Genomic DNA, 17,464 nt, shown 5'->3' with positions numbered 1-17,464 from the left:
TTTTCTAGCTCAACAGCCAGGCTTAGCAGCAGTCGGAATACTTCCTCATCCCATGAAGGCTCCGGCTCCCAAGTTCATGACACTTCGACGCAGCATCTTGAAGGCACTGCAATTTTTCAAGCAATTTCAGGTCGCATGATGTGGTAGGAGCATGGAGCCGTCGTAAAAAAGGTCGGGGTACTCATGGCCATCGACAGCATCGACCCGTGGGTGGAAGGACTTTATATATATAAGTCAACGTTCAAGAAATATATCCGAACGAAGAGACACCCAACCATAAGGTTACGTGGAAGTACGCCGACGCCGTCAGAGATATCAGTGAACTTGAATTGATATAAGAGCACCCGGATGACCCCTGGAGCTCCCTTCATCATCTCCACTCTGATGGGTGGCTTGGCAACCCTCAAGTCACCGATCTTCTTGGTCAAGCTCTGTGAACATAAAACTAGTCTCATCGCTGCTGATGCTTGTAGCTTCGCATGCAGCTAGCAATCAATACTGGTCTCGCGCTGCTCTGCTTGGACGGAAGACATTGCTGCTATATTAAAAGTCTACCTGGCATCTGGTCCGGGCGGGTTGTGACAATCATAAAGCCACATGAGATTCTCTTTGGATTTCAAGATAAAAGTGCCAGTAAGTAATAAATGTTCAATTGCGCGACTCTTGGTCATTCTTTTGAAGCTTTGAAGATGGGATGTTGGTGCCGAGCAACGGATCAACCCCGTGATAAGATCAAGATTGATAAGATAACAACCATGATGTCATTTCAACTCCGCACATTTCAAGCAACAAAAGAGTGATTGAGAGATAACAGACATTTACATCACACTTGTTAAAGTCATCAAATGTGTCAGACTCTTTCTCTCAGAGTTTTCCTTGCTGCAATCATCACTCTGTATACGGAGTAGTAAGAAGTTAATTATCACTGTGAGTAACTTTGCAGACATTGTTAGTTAGATTTACTAGAAGTCAATTGACTCCAATTAAGTCATTCAGCTTTATACATTATTCTATTCATCTGTAGCAGCTCATCACTCTTTCAGTTCAAAATATTCTCGGAGTCATTTGTCACTGTTGCAGCTGTTCAGAATCATATTACTGCTGGCTATGAAATTGCAATTGCATTTGTTCGTACAAACATATACAAATTCCTCCTCTTCAGCACGTGCGATGTTGCGAACTTCAACAAGCCACAGAACGAAGGCGTCTCAATCCTTAGAAAACTCAACAATCTCGCGCCTCCCCCCTCACCCACTAATCCTTCTGTAAAGGGTTGTCATTCTGCGAGATAAATCTGGCCCGCAGGCACGACCAAAACTAGCACTCACATGAATAGAGAAGAAAGAGTCTAGGAATTCAGGAGGCGGAGGCGTAATTGACAAAAACTTAGTCCAGATCTCGGCTCAAGGTTATCTTATATATATGTTGCTAAGGTGTAAAGCTTGCTTGATTAAGAAGTATGCTAGCTACACGGGAAGTTATATGGTGGAATTTTACTAAGCCAGACCAAGCCTGCTTTTCAAGGATTTCATGAAGTGACACCATGACTACGCCGATTGGAAACCTGACAACATCTATTTCATGGACGTACACGCGAGTAATTCACAGGTTTATACAAAATTTTTCCTCCTTACACGCAACACAATGCAGCGCAATGCAATTAAGAGAGCAAGGCCAAAACTCAACAGACTTTAATAAACCAAGAGGGACGGACATACATGTAACAGTTGTATCCCAATGGCAGGCGTAGGAGAAAGAGAAAGACGCAAAGCCCACAGACAGAAAAAGGAGGTGAAAACGGCCCCACCAAAAAAGGAGGCCAAAGAAAGAAAGGAAGGAAGGAAGGAAGGAAACCAGTAAACCAAAAAAGTAGAAAAGAAAAACCAAAAAGAGAGATTTTCTTATACACCTGGCTTGCTCACGCTGCCATATTTAGCCTGCCATGCGAAGAAATACAACAATGCCCCCAGCGGTTGACCCACAAGACAGAAACTAACCCAAAACACACAGTTACCAATGATTTTTCCCGTAGGACCGTTCATCTTCTCGAGCGGTAGCGTTGCTGCGATTAGTGGGAGTTGGAGGACCATGCCGGCGAAGGCGACGCCTGGGTTGGATGGTAGGTTAATGTCCAGCGGTTTATAGTAACTATACATGATGTATGGGGGTAGTAATTTTACTTACCTATCACGTTATGTGTGGGAATCCCCACAAGCAATTCATGCAGTATTCCGCTGAAGGTGAAAACCACAACGCTGGCGGCAAAGGGGCTCCACCCCCTTCCCACGAGCGGCGAGAAGATATGCCGCCGCATAAAATGGTACACGGGCTTATTCCACGTACGCCAGTAGGTGCCCACACTGGGGCTGTTCCACCATTCGGTGTAGAACTCGCGGTCGCCAAAACGCATGACCTCTGCGAGGGCGTTGAGGGAGGATTGGAACAGGGCGAAGAAGCCCGCGAGCCAGATTATGAGGGATATTGTGGAGAGTTTCATGACGCGCTCGATGATGGAGGTTAGATCGAGGGTTGCGATCTTTTCTAGCGAGTTGCGGAGGACGGGGGTTGCGTATTGGGCGGAGGTGAGCCAGATGAAGACGGAGAGCCCGATCATCTCCATGACGCGTTTGGCGACGAAGGACCATCTAATGCGTTCTGTGCGGGGGTATACGGGCTGGTATACCAGGGTTGGGGCGAGCCAGAAATAGGTTAGGTTTTTAACGGTGATGTTTCGTGGGTAAGGGAGAGACTGGTAGATTTCTGGGAGCGGGGAGGTGGAAGATGAGTGTAGAGCTTCGTGGCGGAGGTCTCGGTTGGTGAAGGCATAGGAGCATATCTTCAGCCAAACGACGATGACGTGGACCTCGCAGAGTGTTCCGATGCCAGGGTGGTTGACATAGTAGTAAACTGCGTAACTGGTGAAGAGGAGACATAGACAGGCGTTCAAAATATGTGCAAAAGCGATATATATCCATGCTGATCGGAACGCCAGCTGTTCCTGAGTATTTTCTTCCTCCGATTCCTTTCGTTTTATGCGACCAATGGCTCCCTTGACCTCATGCGCCGCGGCGCACTCAATTACATATGCCACGAAGAGATGGCAGGGGACGAGCGCGAAGAGTATAGCGCCGAGAATGACATCCTGTTTTCGATAGTCGTGGCACCGAATACAGATGAGGACACCATACTAGGTAGAACAATTCACCATTAGTAAAGAAACAAATATAAATAATAGGACAGAGGAGTTATTGAGGTGATTGTAACAACCCACCTTCATAAAATTCTCGACAATTAAACGTAGATTCATAACAACTAATAGGATATCATCATCGGATTAGCCACTGCAATCCTCCCGGAGGAGTGAGAATGAAATGCGCCAGCCCCAAGAAGAAGAAGAAGAAGAAGAAAAGATTCATACTCAACACAAGAACCATCAGGTTCCGGAACCCAAGGAAGCTTGGGGTAGTCTCCGAATCACGACTCAGACAGGAAACGCGGGGGTGGGAGTGGTATGCGGCGAAATGGCGATATTTGCCCTTGGTTGCGCGTGGATTGGGATGGGCATGCTGTGGTCCGCTGTCGGGTTGTTTGTCCTTTGCATCCGCAAGCTGAGGAGCTACAGTTGTCCCATTCTTTCCCACCCCCTCGTGGCGATCTAGCGGCTGGATGTTGTGACTCGGGGAAACAGCTATTTGGGCAACCCTTGCCATCCTATCCTTGTATATAGGTGCGGGGCTCTGGCCTCTGTGAGATAATAGCCACGGAGAATTGAGAAGAGGAGGCCAGGTATGTATATATAGCTCGTATATGTGTGAATAGAGGATGTGTGTCAATATATCCACACGACGAGGATAGGAATAAAATTAAGAATAATAGGGAGAGGCGAGACGGAATATTTAATGCCAGCAGTGGCAGCCCGAATTGGCCCGGTCCGAAGAGGCGATCCACGAAGAGAAGAGACGATGGATTGCCATGAAGAAGAATAAATAAAGAGCGGTTAGAATAAAGAGTTGTCTTGCTCAGAGCTCCCTTTTATTTAACAGCAATCATCTTTGCCTGAATCATTGGGGATGAACTTGGACCTGAACCTGGCAGCAACCGGCTTTCATGACGAGGGGATGGATTTCCCCAGGGTTTCCTACTATTAAATAAATACAGCTGTCCGCCTTGGCAGCACTAAATAAATAACTAAATAACTTCGCAACATCTTTGTAGCAACAAGACACACTACACGGGAGACAAGAGACAGAGAGGGACAGGCGATGCCTAGATATATTTATTTTACCTGTATCGAATTTACTCCCGCCATAGACCAATTTCTTGCACCACTGAATCCTGCAGTACCAGCGCCCAATTTTTAGCCCGCCGCGCCGCACCTCCACCTTACCATGACATACCCTCGATAGCTAGCGAGCTGATCACCCTTTCGACTGACTGACTGACTTACCCGATATTAACCCCCTGTGCATATATCTTCTGCTGTTTCTGGTATGAGCTCTTACGACCACGATGCGGCGGAAGGGGGATTCTCGCGCCCGCTGAGGTCCTACGAGGGAGGGGTGGGAGGCCCTCGAAGGCCCAGTAAGTATATCATATTGGCCTCCTCACCTCCTCACCTCCTCACCTAACAAAAATATAATATCCTCTCCGTCATACTAAGAGTGCGATGAATATAATAGGACCTGTGACCGACTATGGCTCGTCAATGGTGCAGTGGATGCGGGTGCGCCAGCCCCGATACAAAGGATCACACAGGCTTGAGCGGGAAAGACCAAGCGCCAGCTACACTGTGGACGTATGTAACCCCATTGTATATGATTTTTTGATACATATATACTAAACTAAGGGATATTATTGACTTTCTCGATTATTAGATGCTCCCTCCCTTAGCCAGGATCGATTCGCCCGCTGACACCATCCCCGTCCGTCATCTACACCAATCCATCGGCAAATCAAAAAAACCAATTACGGTCGTAAGATGGACGCCAGAGGGCCGACGCTTGTTGACAGGAGGCCATACTGGCGAGTTTATGTTATGGAATGGTACAGCATTTAATTTTGAAACGGTTATGGATGTTAGTGATATACACATATCCCCCTTAGCCCCTACCTAACCCCCTGGCCCATTTGAGTTGTATCTTGAACGCTGACTGGCTTCGAAAAACGCAAAAAAAAAACAAACTATAGGCCCATTATGATCAATACCAAGCTGGCGTAACCTCCGCCGCATGGTCGCATAGCCACGACTGGCTGATATCCGGCGGCCAGAAGGGCGACATCAAGTACTGGCGGCCCAACTTCAACAACGTCGAAACGGTCGACGACGCCCACCACGATGCCGTCAGGGATCTGTCCTGGTGCCCCAGCGATACGAAATTCGTATCCGCCTCCGACGACACGACGCTGAAAATCTTCGACTTCACCGCCCGCATGTGTGAGATGGTTCTGACGGGCCACGGCTGGGATGCAAAATCGTGCGACTGGCACCCGTCAAAGGGTCTGCTGGTCTCCGGATCCAAAGACCACCAGGTCAAGTTTTGGGACCCCCGCACCGGCCGCTGTCTGACTACGCTCCACAGCCATAAAAATACAGTTACCTGCACTAGATTCTCGCGCGTGAACACAAACCTACTGGCGACATCGTCGCGGGACCAAAGTGCCCGCGTCTTCGATCTACGGATGATGCGAGACATATGCATTTTACGAGGACATGAGAAGCCTATCTCCTCCATGACATGGCACCCGATTCATAGTTCGCTTATATCTACGGGAAGCGAGGATGGATCAATTCATCATTATTTATTGGATGAGCAGAATCTACCACCTGGACAGGTCCCCACTGTCGCGCCATATGATAGCGCTGATCCCGCTAACACTCCCGCCCAAGTCATATTCCCCGCCCATCGTGTCCCCTATGCCCACTCATCCACCATATGGACTCTCGACTGGCATCCCCTCGGCCATATTCTCGCGTCCGGCTCCAAAGACAATTTCACCCGATTTTGGTCCCGTGCCCGGCCTGGCGAAACCACTTATCTCAAGGACAGATTCCACATTGGCGAGGAAGCAGCGGAAGCCCAGGGAACGTGGAGCCGTGGATTTGGTCGTCGACAGATGAAGGAGGAAGAGGAGCAGGAACTCCAAGATGAGGCGGAGGGGCTTGTCGACCAAAGGAAACCCGACGCCTCACTCCTTCCGGGTATCCAGGGAATTCCCGGCGCGGGCGATAATGTTGGACTTCCAGGACTGATTCCGGGAATTGGAGCTGTGCAGCCACCACCGCCACCTCCATCGGGCACGGCGTCATCCATGCCGCAAGTTGATCCGAGCCGTCTGGCGGCAATGATTTCCTCCGGCTCGTTTCCTCCACCTCAACTTGATTCTATACCACTAAACTTACGCCCGCCCCCATATCCCATGCCTAGTATGCAGGGGGGTGGCCTCCCACCAAACATGGATCTATCATCTTTACAAAATCAGTTCTTTTCACAGCAACAACAGCATCAGCAACAACAGCATCAGCAACAACACCACCAACCCAACACACTTCAGCAGAACCAAAACTTCCCCTCGCACGGTGGCGGAGGTTTCACGTCCTCAGGAATACCAGGTCTTCAGGGCCAGGGCCCAACTGGTGATTCAAATGAGGATTTCACGAACGGTGTAAGGAAACGCGGGCCGTTGCCAAGCCAGCAAGACAGCTTGATGGAAGAGCAACGACGGGGGAACTGGCGAAATATTAGATAAAAAGAAAACAAAACCATATCATCTTTTGACATATGCTAAAAAGAACCTGTAATATAGAACGGGGGTTGCGATTTGTTTTCGGGACTTTTTGGGCGAGATGGAAGGGACCATTTACCTACATGCGATATCTGTTTTATTTCTTATTCTGTGGTATCTGCTTATGCCAACTGTCGAGCGAATTTCGATGGGGAATAATGCGCGTATGGCGTTGGGATCAAATCCTTTACGTATAGTTTCTTCCCCTTTTGCAGACCGGACTACCCCCTATACTTTAGCTAGGCATATGACCCTGAGCACGGCTTTTCAAAAAAGTTTTGGTGGTTGCCGTAGAGGCAAAGTGTTAGCTCTCAGGCTATAATATCGTAAACAAAAAGCATGCCAGGCCGTCAGGTGGCTGCGCTATAGTCCACCCTGGATAGAAAAGCTGGATAGGACCAAGACAAGCGTATTAAGGGCCGCCCACGAAAACGGAATCCAGGTCGACATCTTATAATTGCCGGCTTCATAGACGGCTCCGAGACTGTTATGTGCCAGTTCACGTCAGACGCAGCTACCAGTATCCTTTTCAATTCCATATAGTTACAAAATTGAACCCGCAAAACAAAGAGCTAAAACATCTGAAGCAGGAATGAGGGAGAAAACATCTAACAACTCACATAAGCCCTGTAACACTACCCGCCAGCAAACCCTCCAACCCCGCAATGAGTATGTATATCAACAGCACGGCCCAGACGATCTTCCAGCTGCGCCATTGCATCACGACGGCACACAGAGCGGCCGAGAGATGTACACCGATATAGAAGAGCAGTGTCCAGAAGAGCGTGAAGCGCCATATGTCGTTTGTGTAATAGAGATATTGGGCTCCGTCGTGGTAGAAGCCTAAGGTGACGTAAAGAGAAGGAAACGGCGGGGTTTCGTAGCCTAGGGGGATGGTTTGGGAGAAGGACATTGTTTGGCTGTATCTGTCTCCGCGTTTGAGGTTTCAGGATAATGGCATGGATGGTGAATGGGTGAATTTATGGCTACGCATCCGTCGAATGCTTTGGGCTATTCATCGGGGCTAAAACAAAGCACTGTTTTGTTTCTCTGGCCTGGTTGCAGTGGTTGGTGTTGTTTAACATTGTTGAGTGCAGCGATGACGGAAGGAAGGAGGAAATATGTTTGCTTTGTTTGCAGTTTCAGGAGCTGGCGTTGAACCTCGGCAGGTGGTTCGCGAGCTCCGCCGATGATGCAGGAGTTGTAAGGGGGACTGGCGAACATTCACACTTCAACTCAACTCTCATGTAACAACAGCTACCGAAGATAGGGAGAAATTGTTCTCACTCGAAAATGGGCACTGAGAGGTCGCTCGCAACTCTGCTTCGGTCGCTCCAGACGGTGTCTGAGCATCAGGATGCTTACGGGTAGGATGCGCCCACTCCCCTAGCCTTTGAATGTCAAACCCCGAGAACTGACAAATTGTATCTCTAGCCTCCTACCATCATCGACGGGGCTTCTCTCGTTACTCTCCAATCCTCGGAACGTCACACTACTATCGTCACAGCTCCTGCACTCCCCAGCTCTATGGAGCGGTGAATTCGACCTGGAAACCTGCCGGCGCATTCTCAGCGTCTTCAATACTGCCGCGATCAGCGTCGTGCACAATGAATCACAACAACAAGGGCCTCCGTCGCTAAATATACAAAGGAGAGGTCTCGAGCGGGAGGAATGGGTGAAGGCTGTGGTTCAGGGCGCAGATGACAAGTCCCCGCGATGGAGACATAGCATTTTGCTGGGAGGCATACTCTTAGGCATGGAGGGCCAGGACCGACAGAGTTTGCCCTCAAATCTGAGAAAGAAATTGGAATCCGGCCTAGTGACGGCGTTTCAGCTTTCGTTGAGCGAGCTCGATTCATACCCAAGAGTTGCGCGGGATTGTATAGCATTGGTGCTGAACTATACGTTCGAGCTGCTGGCGGATCCGGAGAGAAAACGGCTAGATTATAACATCCTCCTTCCTCTCCTCGTGGATACTGTCTTTTTCTCTCCGGCAGGGTTTGAATCAGGGTACTTCCTTGGTGCTATTGATCGGGACATTCGCGAGACCCCTTCGAAGAAATTCGAGTGGCCGGCTCAATCACCAACTTGCCTACACATCCGCGCAATCACGGCAAAACCGCTTATCTCTTCATTGGGTCCTTTATCGCGATTAATCGCGCATGCCATTGGCAACTGTCAAGTGCAAAGGCTAGTAGTGCAAGCGGTGGATTCTCTCCTTGAATTCACGAGGACATTGATGGTTCAGTGGCGGCAGAATAAGCTATCAGAAGTTGATATCTCTGAGGAGGCCGAGTTTCTAGATGAGACGTCGCTCCAGACGACTATTCCCATTCTTTGGCGATTACTGAAGACATCCCTATTTTCTATTGTTATTTTTCTGAGGGCTGTTCTAGGAAGGGTACTAAATGATCGCGTCCTCGCGGCTGATAACTGTAAGCCCAGCCCTATTCGTGGTCTTATTCGTTTACTTTTATTAACTCAATATTTTAGGCGCACCACTACTTGCTCGCAAATCTCTACACATACTTCGCAACCTCTGTTTCGTTTCGGGGCGAATTGGGCAGAATGCCTCTTCCCAGTATGCCTTTGTGAACCTGACTGCAATCGACATCCTCTCGCAGTATCCAGTTGCCTCCCAAGAATTCTTAGAAAATATCCGTCCTGCATCAGCCGGTCGTATCCCAGATTACCCTATCGATAGATGTCTAGACCTGTTTTTCCTAAACACAGCTGAGCATTTTGCTTTGGTACTATCCCCAGCTGTCAACGAGGACCTACTAATCGCTGCTGCACTTCCTTACCTTGCCGCAGGCGGCAACAACAACCTTCTGGAAATATTTGAGGCAGCGCACAGCGTCGTACTATCCGTTCTCGCTGCACCCAAGAGTGCAGATATGGCCGCGAAGCATCTCCCGTTTTATGTCGATACCCTTTCTACCGTATGTCCTCATTCGCATTCCCACTGCGATGGATATTGAGGTTTTCTTCCTAACTAACAATCGATATCCATTTCAGGTCTTCCCCCAGAATCTCTCCGCCCGCCAATTCCGCCTAGCCTTCAAAACCGTGCTCCAAATCACCGCGCCCCCATCTCCCTTAGCAAACACCCAACCGCTCCTCCCCTCAATCCTTCTCGAGCTCCTATATAACAGAGCCCTACACGCGCCCACCTGCCCGCTAACCCCGCCCGTGGCCTCCACCTCTGCCTCCGTCGACCTTAACGCTATCAGCAACAGTACACCCCCCTTATCCGAACAAGCCGTCCTAGCCATGACCATGATCGACTGCCTATGCTTCCTCCGCCTCGAGGCGCTGGAGGAATGGCTGCCGCTCGTCGCGCATCTGGTCAATATCATCCCCGACAAGGCGATGAGGCAGCAGTGTCAGGAGAGGTTTTGGGATGCGCTGAGCAGTGGGGAGATGGATGTTGATCGGGCGAATTTTTGTGTTACATGGTGGAGTACGAAGGGTGGGAGGGAGATGGTGCTGTTTGGGTCTGAGGAGGATTTGGAGATTCCATATATGAGTGGGGCGATTGGGACGGTGGCGGAGCCGCAGAGTAAATTGTGATGGTTAATGTCTCGGGAGGGGGGGTTGTGGGGTTACGTGTTTATGTAGGAATGGGTGTATTTTAAGAAATACCACTTCTACTTATATATTTATTTGAGTTAATATTCTGCCAATCAAGTTAGAGACTGATTTTAACCTCCTACTCTAAACCCTACAGCAGGAGAAATGAAACAAATCTGAATCGATACTGATATTACTCTGTAAACCTTGAAGTAGCGGGATGGAATAATTATAACAAATATAAGCAGATAAACGAACACTTAGAATAGACAGGCAAAGAGTCGAATGAAAGGAAAAAAGAGAAAGAAAAAATACGAAGAAGTTGCGAGATCAACTTAAGAAAACATCACCACCTTTCAACGCCCCTAACGCATCCATCCCCCTCGCTCAACTCCCCATCCAATCCAAGAACATATCCAAAATCGTCCATCCCCCCTTCTTACCCTCTGTTGTCCCAGGAAGCTTACAAGATGTCCCCCTATCAGCCTCCACCTTGTTCTCCTGCTGATGAGAAACACCATCGCCAACGCGTTTCTCACTCCTGTCATCATCACCACCATCACCTCCATCATTCCCACCTCCAACCGCATTCACTGCCCGACAATAATATCTCTCACGCAAAGTATCCAAATGATTCTTCCGCAGCGGATCAGGATAACCCCCATTATCGCCGACATCAAATAGACTCCATGGCCAGTCCTGGCCTCCTCCATCTCCACTTCCTTCAGCCGTCACGATCTCCTCCCCTTCCCCATCGTCATCCTCACCATTGACAGTCCCAAGGCCCCTAGGGGGCCCGAAGAAGAGCCTGACGTCAGATAGCATGGTCCAGTGGTCGGAGCAAGGGTGCGGGTCGACAACATCTGGATGCATCTTGTATGACGGGCAGGTGGAGAATATATCCGGGTTGAAGGCTTTGGAGCAGATGGTGATGAAGCGGGGGATCATGCGGAGGTTTATGTCGCTGCCGCAGCTACTGCGGCAGATGCACCGACAGGTGTTCGTGTTGTTAGTGGAGGGGGTGGTTTTCGTGGTGGTGATGGCGGTCGTGATGGGCATGCCATTTCTGATGCTGCTGGCGCTGCTGGTGGTGTCTGTGATTGTACGAACATGGTTTTGGACCTTGTATGAGCGGCAGACGCGCAGTTGGTGAGATTTGCAGCCGCAAGGTTGGTGAAGATGCGCGCGGACTTGGCACATCTGCTTGTTTCAACGAGTGGGTATCTCGATATATCGAAGCTGGAGGATGAGATTTTTCAAGCACTGATTTCCATATAATGAGTGACAGTTGTTCTTCCCTTGCGCGGGCTATTTATTATGGTGAAGTTCAAGAAAACTATACAGAGATTGAATATTGATAATTTAGGGTGTTGCTGGAAACGGAGCATGAAAGCCAAAACACGAAAATGCAGCGGGTATAAGTAGCGTATATCATTGCCTTCAGGGGGGGGAAGTGGTAAGAAGACTTCATGTGTCTTGGGGAAGATTTCTGGTTTTTATATAGTCTTCAGAGCTGGCAAGATGGTATCTCTAGATTCACTTGTTGTGACCCAACAGGATCAGTGAAAGCAAACAGATAAGCAGGAGAGGGGGAAGGCCAATGCTGAAATGCCTATGAAAGTGGTTAAATTGTGCCATCATCATGCAGTTTTTGTTATTTTTGAATATCAGGTAGTAATCTCCACAGATCATTTTACGAAGCAAGGCGATAAAGGGTAGGTAGTCGCAATAGTAGCAAAAGGATTCATTGGTAAACTGGGCGCATGGAGCATGCTTGGAGTTAGGATATCAATGTTCCTCTGAAAATGTTAAATCAGGTGCAACCGTTGTAGTCACTGGCGTAGCTGTCATGTTGCCCTCAGGAAATAAAGGGGATTCCAACCCGCGTCATTTCTCGATACTCAATGTACTCCTTGCCGAAAAAACTTATCAAAAATTTCTCCTCTCCTAAAGGAAAATTTCGATATCAGCATGAGGGTAAACGAATTTGCAATAAACATCTGAAGAGAGGCGACTTACTCTGAATACGACTGGAAAAGAACTTCCAGAGCACAATGGTATAGGCAAGGAAACAGACTCCGTTTCCCAGAACCATTTGAGTTCCTAAACTCCACCAGAAAAACCCAAAATAACTTGGGTGCCGGAGGATTCTGTAAATGCCGTCTTTGACCAGCGTGTGCCCTTCTCTCCGTCGGGACTGCACTGTATGAGTGAAATTTGTCCCAGCCTGTGCCATTGCTAACGACCGGACAAGTTGGCCGACGACAATGAAAACCAGCCCGAGCCCAATTTGCACCTGGGCACCACCGAATGCTAGAGATACCATCCTCGCGTATCTTTCAGGCAGAACTAAGCGAGTAAGTAAACACTCTGCCATCGCAGAGGTGTGCGCAATATTATAAGCTGCACCGTTCGAGGAGAGCAGGAAAGCAGATATCGACGCATAGGGTGTACTGTATCGTGCCGTAATATAGTATTCGAGAAAATGAAAGAGGCTGAGGGTTGTGAGGAAGAAAGGAGCTCGCCATAGAGAGGTCGACGACTTGAGGAGGAGGAAGAAGGTCAGGACGATGCAGAGACCGAAAACCTGGCCCAAAACAAACGAGCGGATGGATATCCCAGCTAGAGACTTCTTCCCCCCTGGCAGAATTGCAGGGTCGATGATTTCCCTCGGATGTTTAGTAGCAGCACCGTTCAAGTTGTTGTTATTTCCCTCTGGGCTATAGGGCACGTATTCACGACGTGGGCGCCAATCGACTCCGGTTGAGGGCGGATCAGCCATGATTGGACGGCTGCAAGGACGATTTGACGAAAATTTGAGCTATATACGCCTATTTCGCGTTCTCCGCAGTGGAGAGCCCGCACATATACAGGTAAGGCTTTTCGAGTAGATAATTTGTAGCGACAATCCGTGCAACAGTTTGCCAAAGACCTGGAGGTAAAGGCTGTTGTAGTGGAAAATTTTACAGCAGCAGCGATGGAGAGTTGTTCGGCCCCATTATGTATGAGCAGCTAGCTCAAAGCCGTCAGCTTCCGAAAATGATAATAGCCCAAACAAAGAAAATATCTAACTAATGGAAAGGTGCGACCAGCTCCTGGAAACAGCCGCCGCCCATTCAGCGAGTGTCCTAGGTAAAGTTCGTTGAGCTTTGTTATATTGATATTGTTGAACCGGTTTAGCGCCGGCCTCAAGAAGCACTTACGTAATAATGACGTATTTTAACTGGATACTACTCCGCAAGCATCCAGTTATTTAAAATGAGTTAATATGAGTTAATATATCATGAAACTATTATTTTCACTCGGTAATATGAATTTTAAATAATATATATCTAGCTGTTATTTATCTCGCAACTGTTCAGTCAGTAATCTAGATTAAAAAAGAAAACTGTGTTTTTTATCATTTCTGTAACATCGCCTTTCTCGAAAGTCTGCTAATACAAGAAAATGATGAGGCCAGAATAAACAACAGACTGATAAAGATATCCTCTGGGAAGTATAATTAACATTGTTTTGTTTTACTAATAAATAAAAGCTAAATTTTCAATTTCTATCCCTACTGAGGCGGGTAATACGTTGTCTCGTACGGCTTCCCCCGCGCCTCATGCTGCTGTCTAGCCCAATTCATTCCTACCCTCATTTCATCTGTCAGTGGCACAATGCAAGGCGGTCGGTTGAGAATGATAGGAGGACTGATGCGTGAGAACTCATCACGGAATATGTGGCGGTCTTGGAGGTCATTGCGGTGGACAGTGAGGGTGTCAACGTTTTGGGTAGCGGAAAATGGGAGGGGTTGATGGAAAGTTAGTTGGGATGGAGATAATTGAAAGACAGAGTTTCCCGTTTGCTGGGAGGGGTGAACAAAGGCAGCTAGAAGCACGCTGTCAGACTTGTCCTTCTCGTGCTCAAACAAGACTACTCCACCAAAAACCTGCGTCCATATGGATAGTCCATGGCACAGCGATAGAGTTGATGATACAGATCAATGATGTAGTGTGGGTGTGGCCTGGAACGTAGGTCTGTCGAGTAGACATTGATCTCGGGATGGGCAGCGGTGTACAATTCTGCTGTGAGGGCGTGGGTGGTATGAGCGGCTATCTCTAGAAGATGGAGGCTGAAGTTGTTGAACGAGGGTACTGTGTTTTGATATGCCTGCACGGCCTAAGTGAATATTAAGGGGTCCAGTATCTATCATTAAAACAATGTTGTCTGTGGACTGAGATCACCTTTAAGGTAATCATCAACTCAGCAATAGATGTGAACTCCGTGCGAAACTTTCTAAACACAACAACTGCATTTTCAGATGGGAGGTCTCGATTCAAGACAGCAGGCAATATGGGTGTTCTTCCTGTGTTGCGTTAAGAACGAGTCCTGACTCCTCAGGATTGAGTGGACAAGGGCATCAAGAGGTGCAAGATGCTGTGGGTCCAGGTTTGCCAGAGCTGCGGTCTGCGGCAGAGGCATGCGGGAAGCTGGAACTCCTTGAAAATTCATTATCGGGATGATGATGATATACAATAATAAATAACGAGTTTCTGAGTTTGGCAGGATAAATAACCCTGTAGGTAAATATTGATTGGTTTGCACCGCGAATTCCTGGGGAGATTCATAGATACTTAATTATTGGCGGCAATTGCGGTTCCCGGAGCTGTTTTTAGCTAGGTTTATATAAATCTTGGGGTAGATTGTCGTTTAAATAAGTTGAGAATGCCATCCAAGTATTTATTTATTCGGACGGTCGACTCAAGGTTTGTCATCCGCTGCCAATTAACTATTTATTTAGCCACTCAAACCGGAATACCTATCACCACAGACATCCAGCCGCTTTGCGCTTCAATCTCTGTCACCATCAATCTCCCCTGCGAGAAGGATAGCTAGTTGATTGCGATCTGACAACCATCGCTCTCTGCAGATAACTCAGATATCCTCGTGCTGTTGACGCGATGGCAGAGCCAACGGAAAAAGAGAAAATGCTCCGTGGAGAGCTTTATCACGCCTTCACGCCGGAGCTTATAGCCGCGCGTGCAAAGTGCAAATGGGCGTGTAAGAGATTCAATGATTCCGAAGAAGTGACTCGGAGGCGGCAAGTTGAGCTTTGGAGAGAGTGAGTGAATCCACATGGGTACATATAGTACATCATGTGGTAGTTATTTATACGATATCCCCGCGTTTCAGCCCCTCCATATGTCCACACTCGCATTTCCCCTCCACCCCGCCTGCACCAGAATGACGGAGAAGGGGGGGGGGGGGAGGATGATAATCCGATTCTAGTCTTATCTTGTAACAAATCTCCATATCACAAAACAATTAACTCTTATCTCTCTCCCTCGTTTCTCTCACTAGCATCATCGACGACCACACCCCGCTTCCACCCCCAGCCGCTGACCCGGCCGCCGACGAGGCCCTCTTCGAAAACGAGCCCTGGATCGAAGCCCCAATCCGCGTAGACTACGGCTTCAACGTAAAAGTTGGCGCAGGCGTCTTCATAAACTTCAACTGTGTCATTCTCGACACCTGCCTCGTCACCATCGGAGCGAGAGCGCTGCTTGGACCCAATGTCAGTATATACAGTGGAACGCACCCGTTAGATCCCGCATTAAGGAATGGGACCAAGGGACCCGAACTGGGCAAGGAGGTGCATATAGGCGAGGATTGTTGGATTGGTGGGAATGTTGATATTTTGCCTGGGGTTACCATTGGGAAGGGGGCGACAATTGGGGCGGGGAGTGTTGTTACCAAGGTGTGTATGACTACTTTTTTTTAGTTTCTATTTTTCTTTCTTTTTCCGTTGATTGTTAGTTACGAGTTTTGGGAATTACATATATAAGTGGATCAATGTCTCTGACATTGCTGTTTTCTAAGGATGTACCGGCCTTCCATGTTGCTGCGGGGAATCCAGCACGGATAATCCGGCGGATCGAGACGTCAATGGCAACCTCCCCTCCAGATGCGCAGAGCTGATATCGCTTGGGGTTTGATAGGGAACTCCATCACACATAGCATGGACCATGACGCTTTCATAGACGAATATTTGCTACCTAGATTTGCCTGATACAGAGAAGACGGAATGAGGAACATAGAATGAACAATAAGAATTCCCGGCGCATTCCTAATAGCTGCTTGAAATGATGTCATGAGCACTGGATATCGAAGGTAATTAAGTAAAAACCAAAAGGCTTTACTTTATGACATCTAACTATCTATCAACCCTCAAATTTTCCTCAAATTTTTTTCGAGTTAGAAAACCAATATTTCTATAATATTAAGTTTGAAACTTATTTTCTCTAAGTGCATATATATACTCTACTCTGATATCGTCATTATCTAAGTTGAATTGTTGAAGATACTAATGTTTTCCATACGTATCTTTCATGTAGTGGGCTCATACAAAAGACAAGTTTCATATATGTTCATCTTTGCAGTCAGGTGCACTCTCACTCATGGGAGTGAGGGCGCGTGGCACCAGCTACTAATTTAACCTGGGCCTGAAAGTAAAGGCTTGGGGAAAAAAAAAAAAAAAAAAAGGGGGGGGACTCGGACAGGTTGTCAAAACTCATATCATCATCATCCATCATTCATCAAAATAACTACCCATCCATTGAACGATCCGATAGTAATAATAATAATAATAAAGAGGAACAAGCTCCTACAGTCGCCCCGACTTCAGCTCACGCAAAAACATTCATTTATAGAAAATGGGTTGTTTCCTCTACAGAGCACCTTTGCCGGATTTCTGACGCCAACGCGGGATGTTGAAAATAATAATGAGAATAACTAAACAAGCATAAAAATATGAGCAAAGAACCGGCTAGAGCCCTGGAATCCAAATGGATATGGCGCCGGGTGTTTTCCAGTTAGGCTCTGCTGATCCCGAAAGCTTCGCCTTCCATGATTCCATCCAGGCTTCTAGCGCCTGAGTTAACAACCAGCTTCCCAAATTTCCTTTTGTTTTCCTTCCTCGCTTTGGCTAATAATATCCCGAATGTCAGAATAAATGATGGATGCTACCAAAGAAAAGAAAAAAGAAAAGGCCCTGGTTATATAAGTCCATTTAATCCCTTTCTAAGTTCCCTTTTTATTTTGTTGTTGGTGTTATTATTCGATGTCG

At 47.7% G+C, this 17,464-nt stretch overlaps 7 protein-coding genes across 8 annotated transcripts; 3 read left to right on the top strand and 4 right to left on the bottom strand.

Annotated features, from left to right (window-relative positions):
* Window positions 1-1,039: 1,039 nt before the first annotated feature.
* On the bottom strand, window positions 1,040-3,710 carry BDCG_00172 (diacylglycerol O-acyltransferase; the record flags this gene model as incomplete). The annotated part of the gene is made up of 7 exons (XM_045415694.1): window positions 1,040-1,071; window positions 1,136-1,180; window positions 1,252-1,263; window positions 2,015-2,107; window positions 2,185-3,187; window positions 3,272-3,312; window positions 3,419-3,710. 7 exons carry the CDS (start codon window positions 3,708-3,710, stop codon window positions 1,040-1,042), a joined length of 1,518 nt encoding a protein of 505 aa, XP_045271583.1.
* A 467-nt stretch (window positions 3,711-4,177) lies between these two features.
* BDCG_00171 (polyadenylation factor subunit 2) lies at window positions 4,178-7,762 on the top strand. The gene is made up of 4 exons (XM_045415693.1): window positions 4,178-4,581; window positions 4,680-4,795; window positions 4,875-5,075; window positions 5,188-7,762. Exons 1-4 carry the CDS (start codon window positions 4,491-4,493, stop codon window positions 6,745-6,747), a joined length of 1,968 nt encoding a protein of 655 aa, XP_045271582.1. The 5' UTR covers window positions 4,178-4,490; the 3' UTR covers window positions 6,748-7,762.
* On the bottom strand, window positions 5,552-7,930 carry BDCG_00170. Of its 2 annotated transcripts, none has more exons than XM_045415691.1 (3): window positions 7,404-7,930; window positions 6,867-7,267; window positions 5,552-6,728 (listed from the first exon to the last, which is right to left on the bottom strand). In XM_045415691.1, exons 1-2 carry the CDS (start codon window positions 7,694-7,696, stop codon window positions 7,147-7,149), a joined length of 414 nt encoding a protein of 137 aa, XP_045271581.1. In that variant the 5' UTR covers window positions 7,697-7,930; the 3' UTR covers window positions 5,552-6,728; window positions 6,867-7,146. The 2 variants fall into 2 exon arrangements, with proteins under 2 accessions (XP_045271581.1, XP_045279048.1); XM_045415692.1 differs by having other exon boundaries at window positions 5,658-6,728; window positions 6,863-7,267; window positions 7,404-7,857.
* Window positions 7,852-12,242, top strand: BDCG_00169 (peroxisomal membrane protein Pex17). Its single transcript, XM_045415690.1, has 4 exons — window positions 7,852-8,150; window positions 8,218-9,218; window positions 9,277-9,725; window positions 9,802-12,242. Exons 1-4 carry the CDS (start codon window positions 8,077-8,079, stop codon window positions 10,354-10,356), a joined length of 2,079 nt encoding a protein of 692 aa, XP_045271580.1. The 5' UTR covers window positions 7,852-8,076; the 3' UTR covers window positions 10,357-12,242.
* On the bottom strand, window positions 10,744-11,229 carry BDCG_00168 (uncharacterized protein; the record flags this gene model as incomplete). Its single annotated transcript, XM_045415689.1, has 1 exon — window positions 10,744-11,229. One exon carries the CDS (start codon window positions 11,227-11,229, stop codon window positions 10,744-10,746), a length of 486 nt encoding a protein of 161 aa, XP_045271579.1.
* BDCG_00167 (protein-S-isoprenylcysteine O-methyltransferase) lies at window positions 12,215-13,138 on the bottom strand (the record flags this gene model as incomplete). The annotated part of the gene is made up of 2 exons (XM_045415688.1): window positions 12,215-12,303; window positions 12,376-13,138. The coding sequence occupies 2 exons, from the start codon at window positions 13,136-13,138 to the stop codon at window positions 12,215-12,217; spliced, it is 852 nt and encodes a 283-aa protein (XP_045271578.1).
* A 1,888-nt stretch (window positions 13,139-15,026) lies between these two features.
* Window positions 15,027-17,273, top strand: BDCG_00165 (acetyltransferase). The gene is made up of 3 exons (XM_045415687.1): window positions 15,027-15,460; window positions 15,700-16,096; window positions 16,219-17,273. Exons 1-3 carry the CDS (start codon window positions 15,300-15,302, stop codon window positions 16,315-16,317), a joined length of 657 nt encoding a protein of 218 aa, XP_045271577.1. The 5' UTR covers window positions 15,027-15,299; the 3' UTR covers window positions 16,318-17,273.
* The last annotated feature ends 191 nt before the right edge of the window (window positions 17,274-17,464 follow it).

The sequence above is a fragment of the Blastomyces dermatitidis genome (genome assembly GCF_000003525.1).
Source record: "Blastomyces dermatitidis ER-3 genomic scaffold supercont1.1, whole genome shotgun sequence".
In the NCBI taxonomy this organism is placed as follows: domain Eukaryota; kingdom Fungi; phylum Ascomycota; class Eurotiomycetes; order Onygenales; family Ajellomycetaceae; genus Blastomyces; species Blastomyces dermatitidis.
The sequence above is the reverse complement of the archived record's forward strand: the minus strand, read 5'-3'. Positions and strand labels throughout refer to the sequence as shown.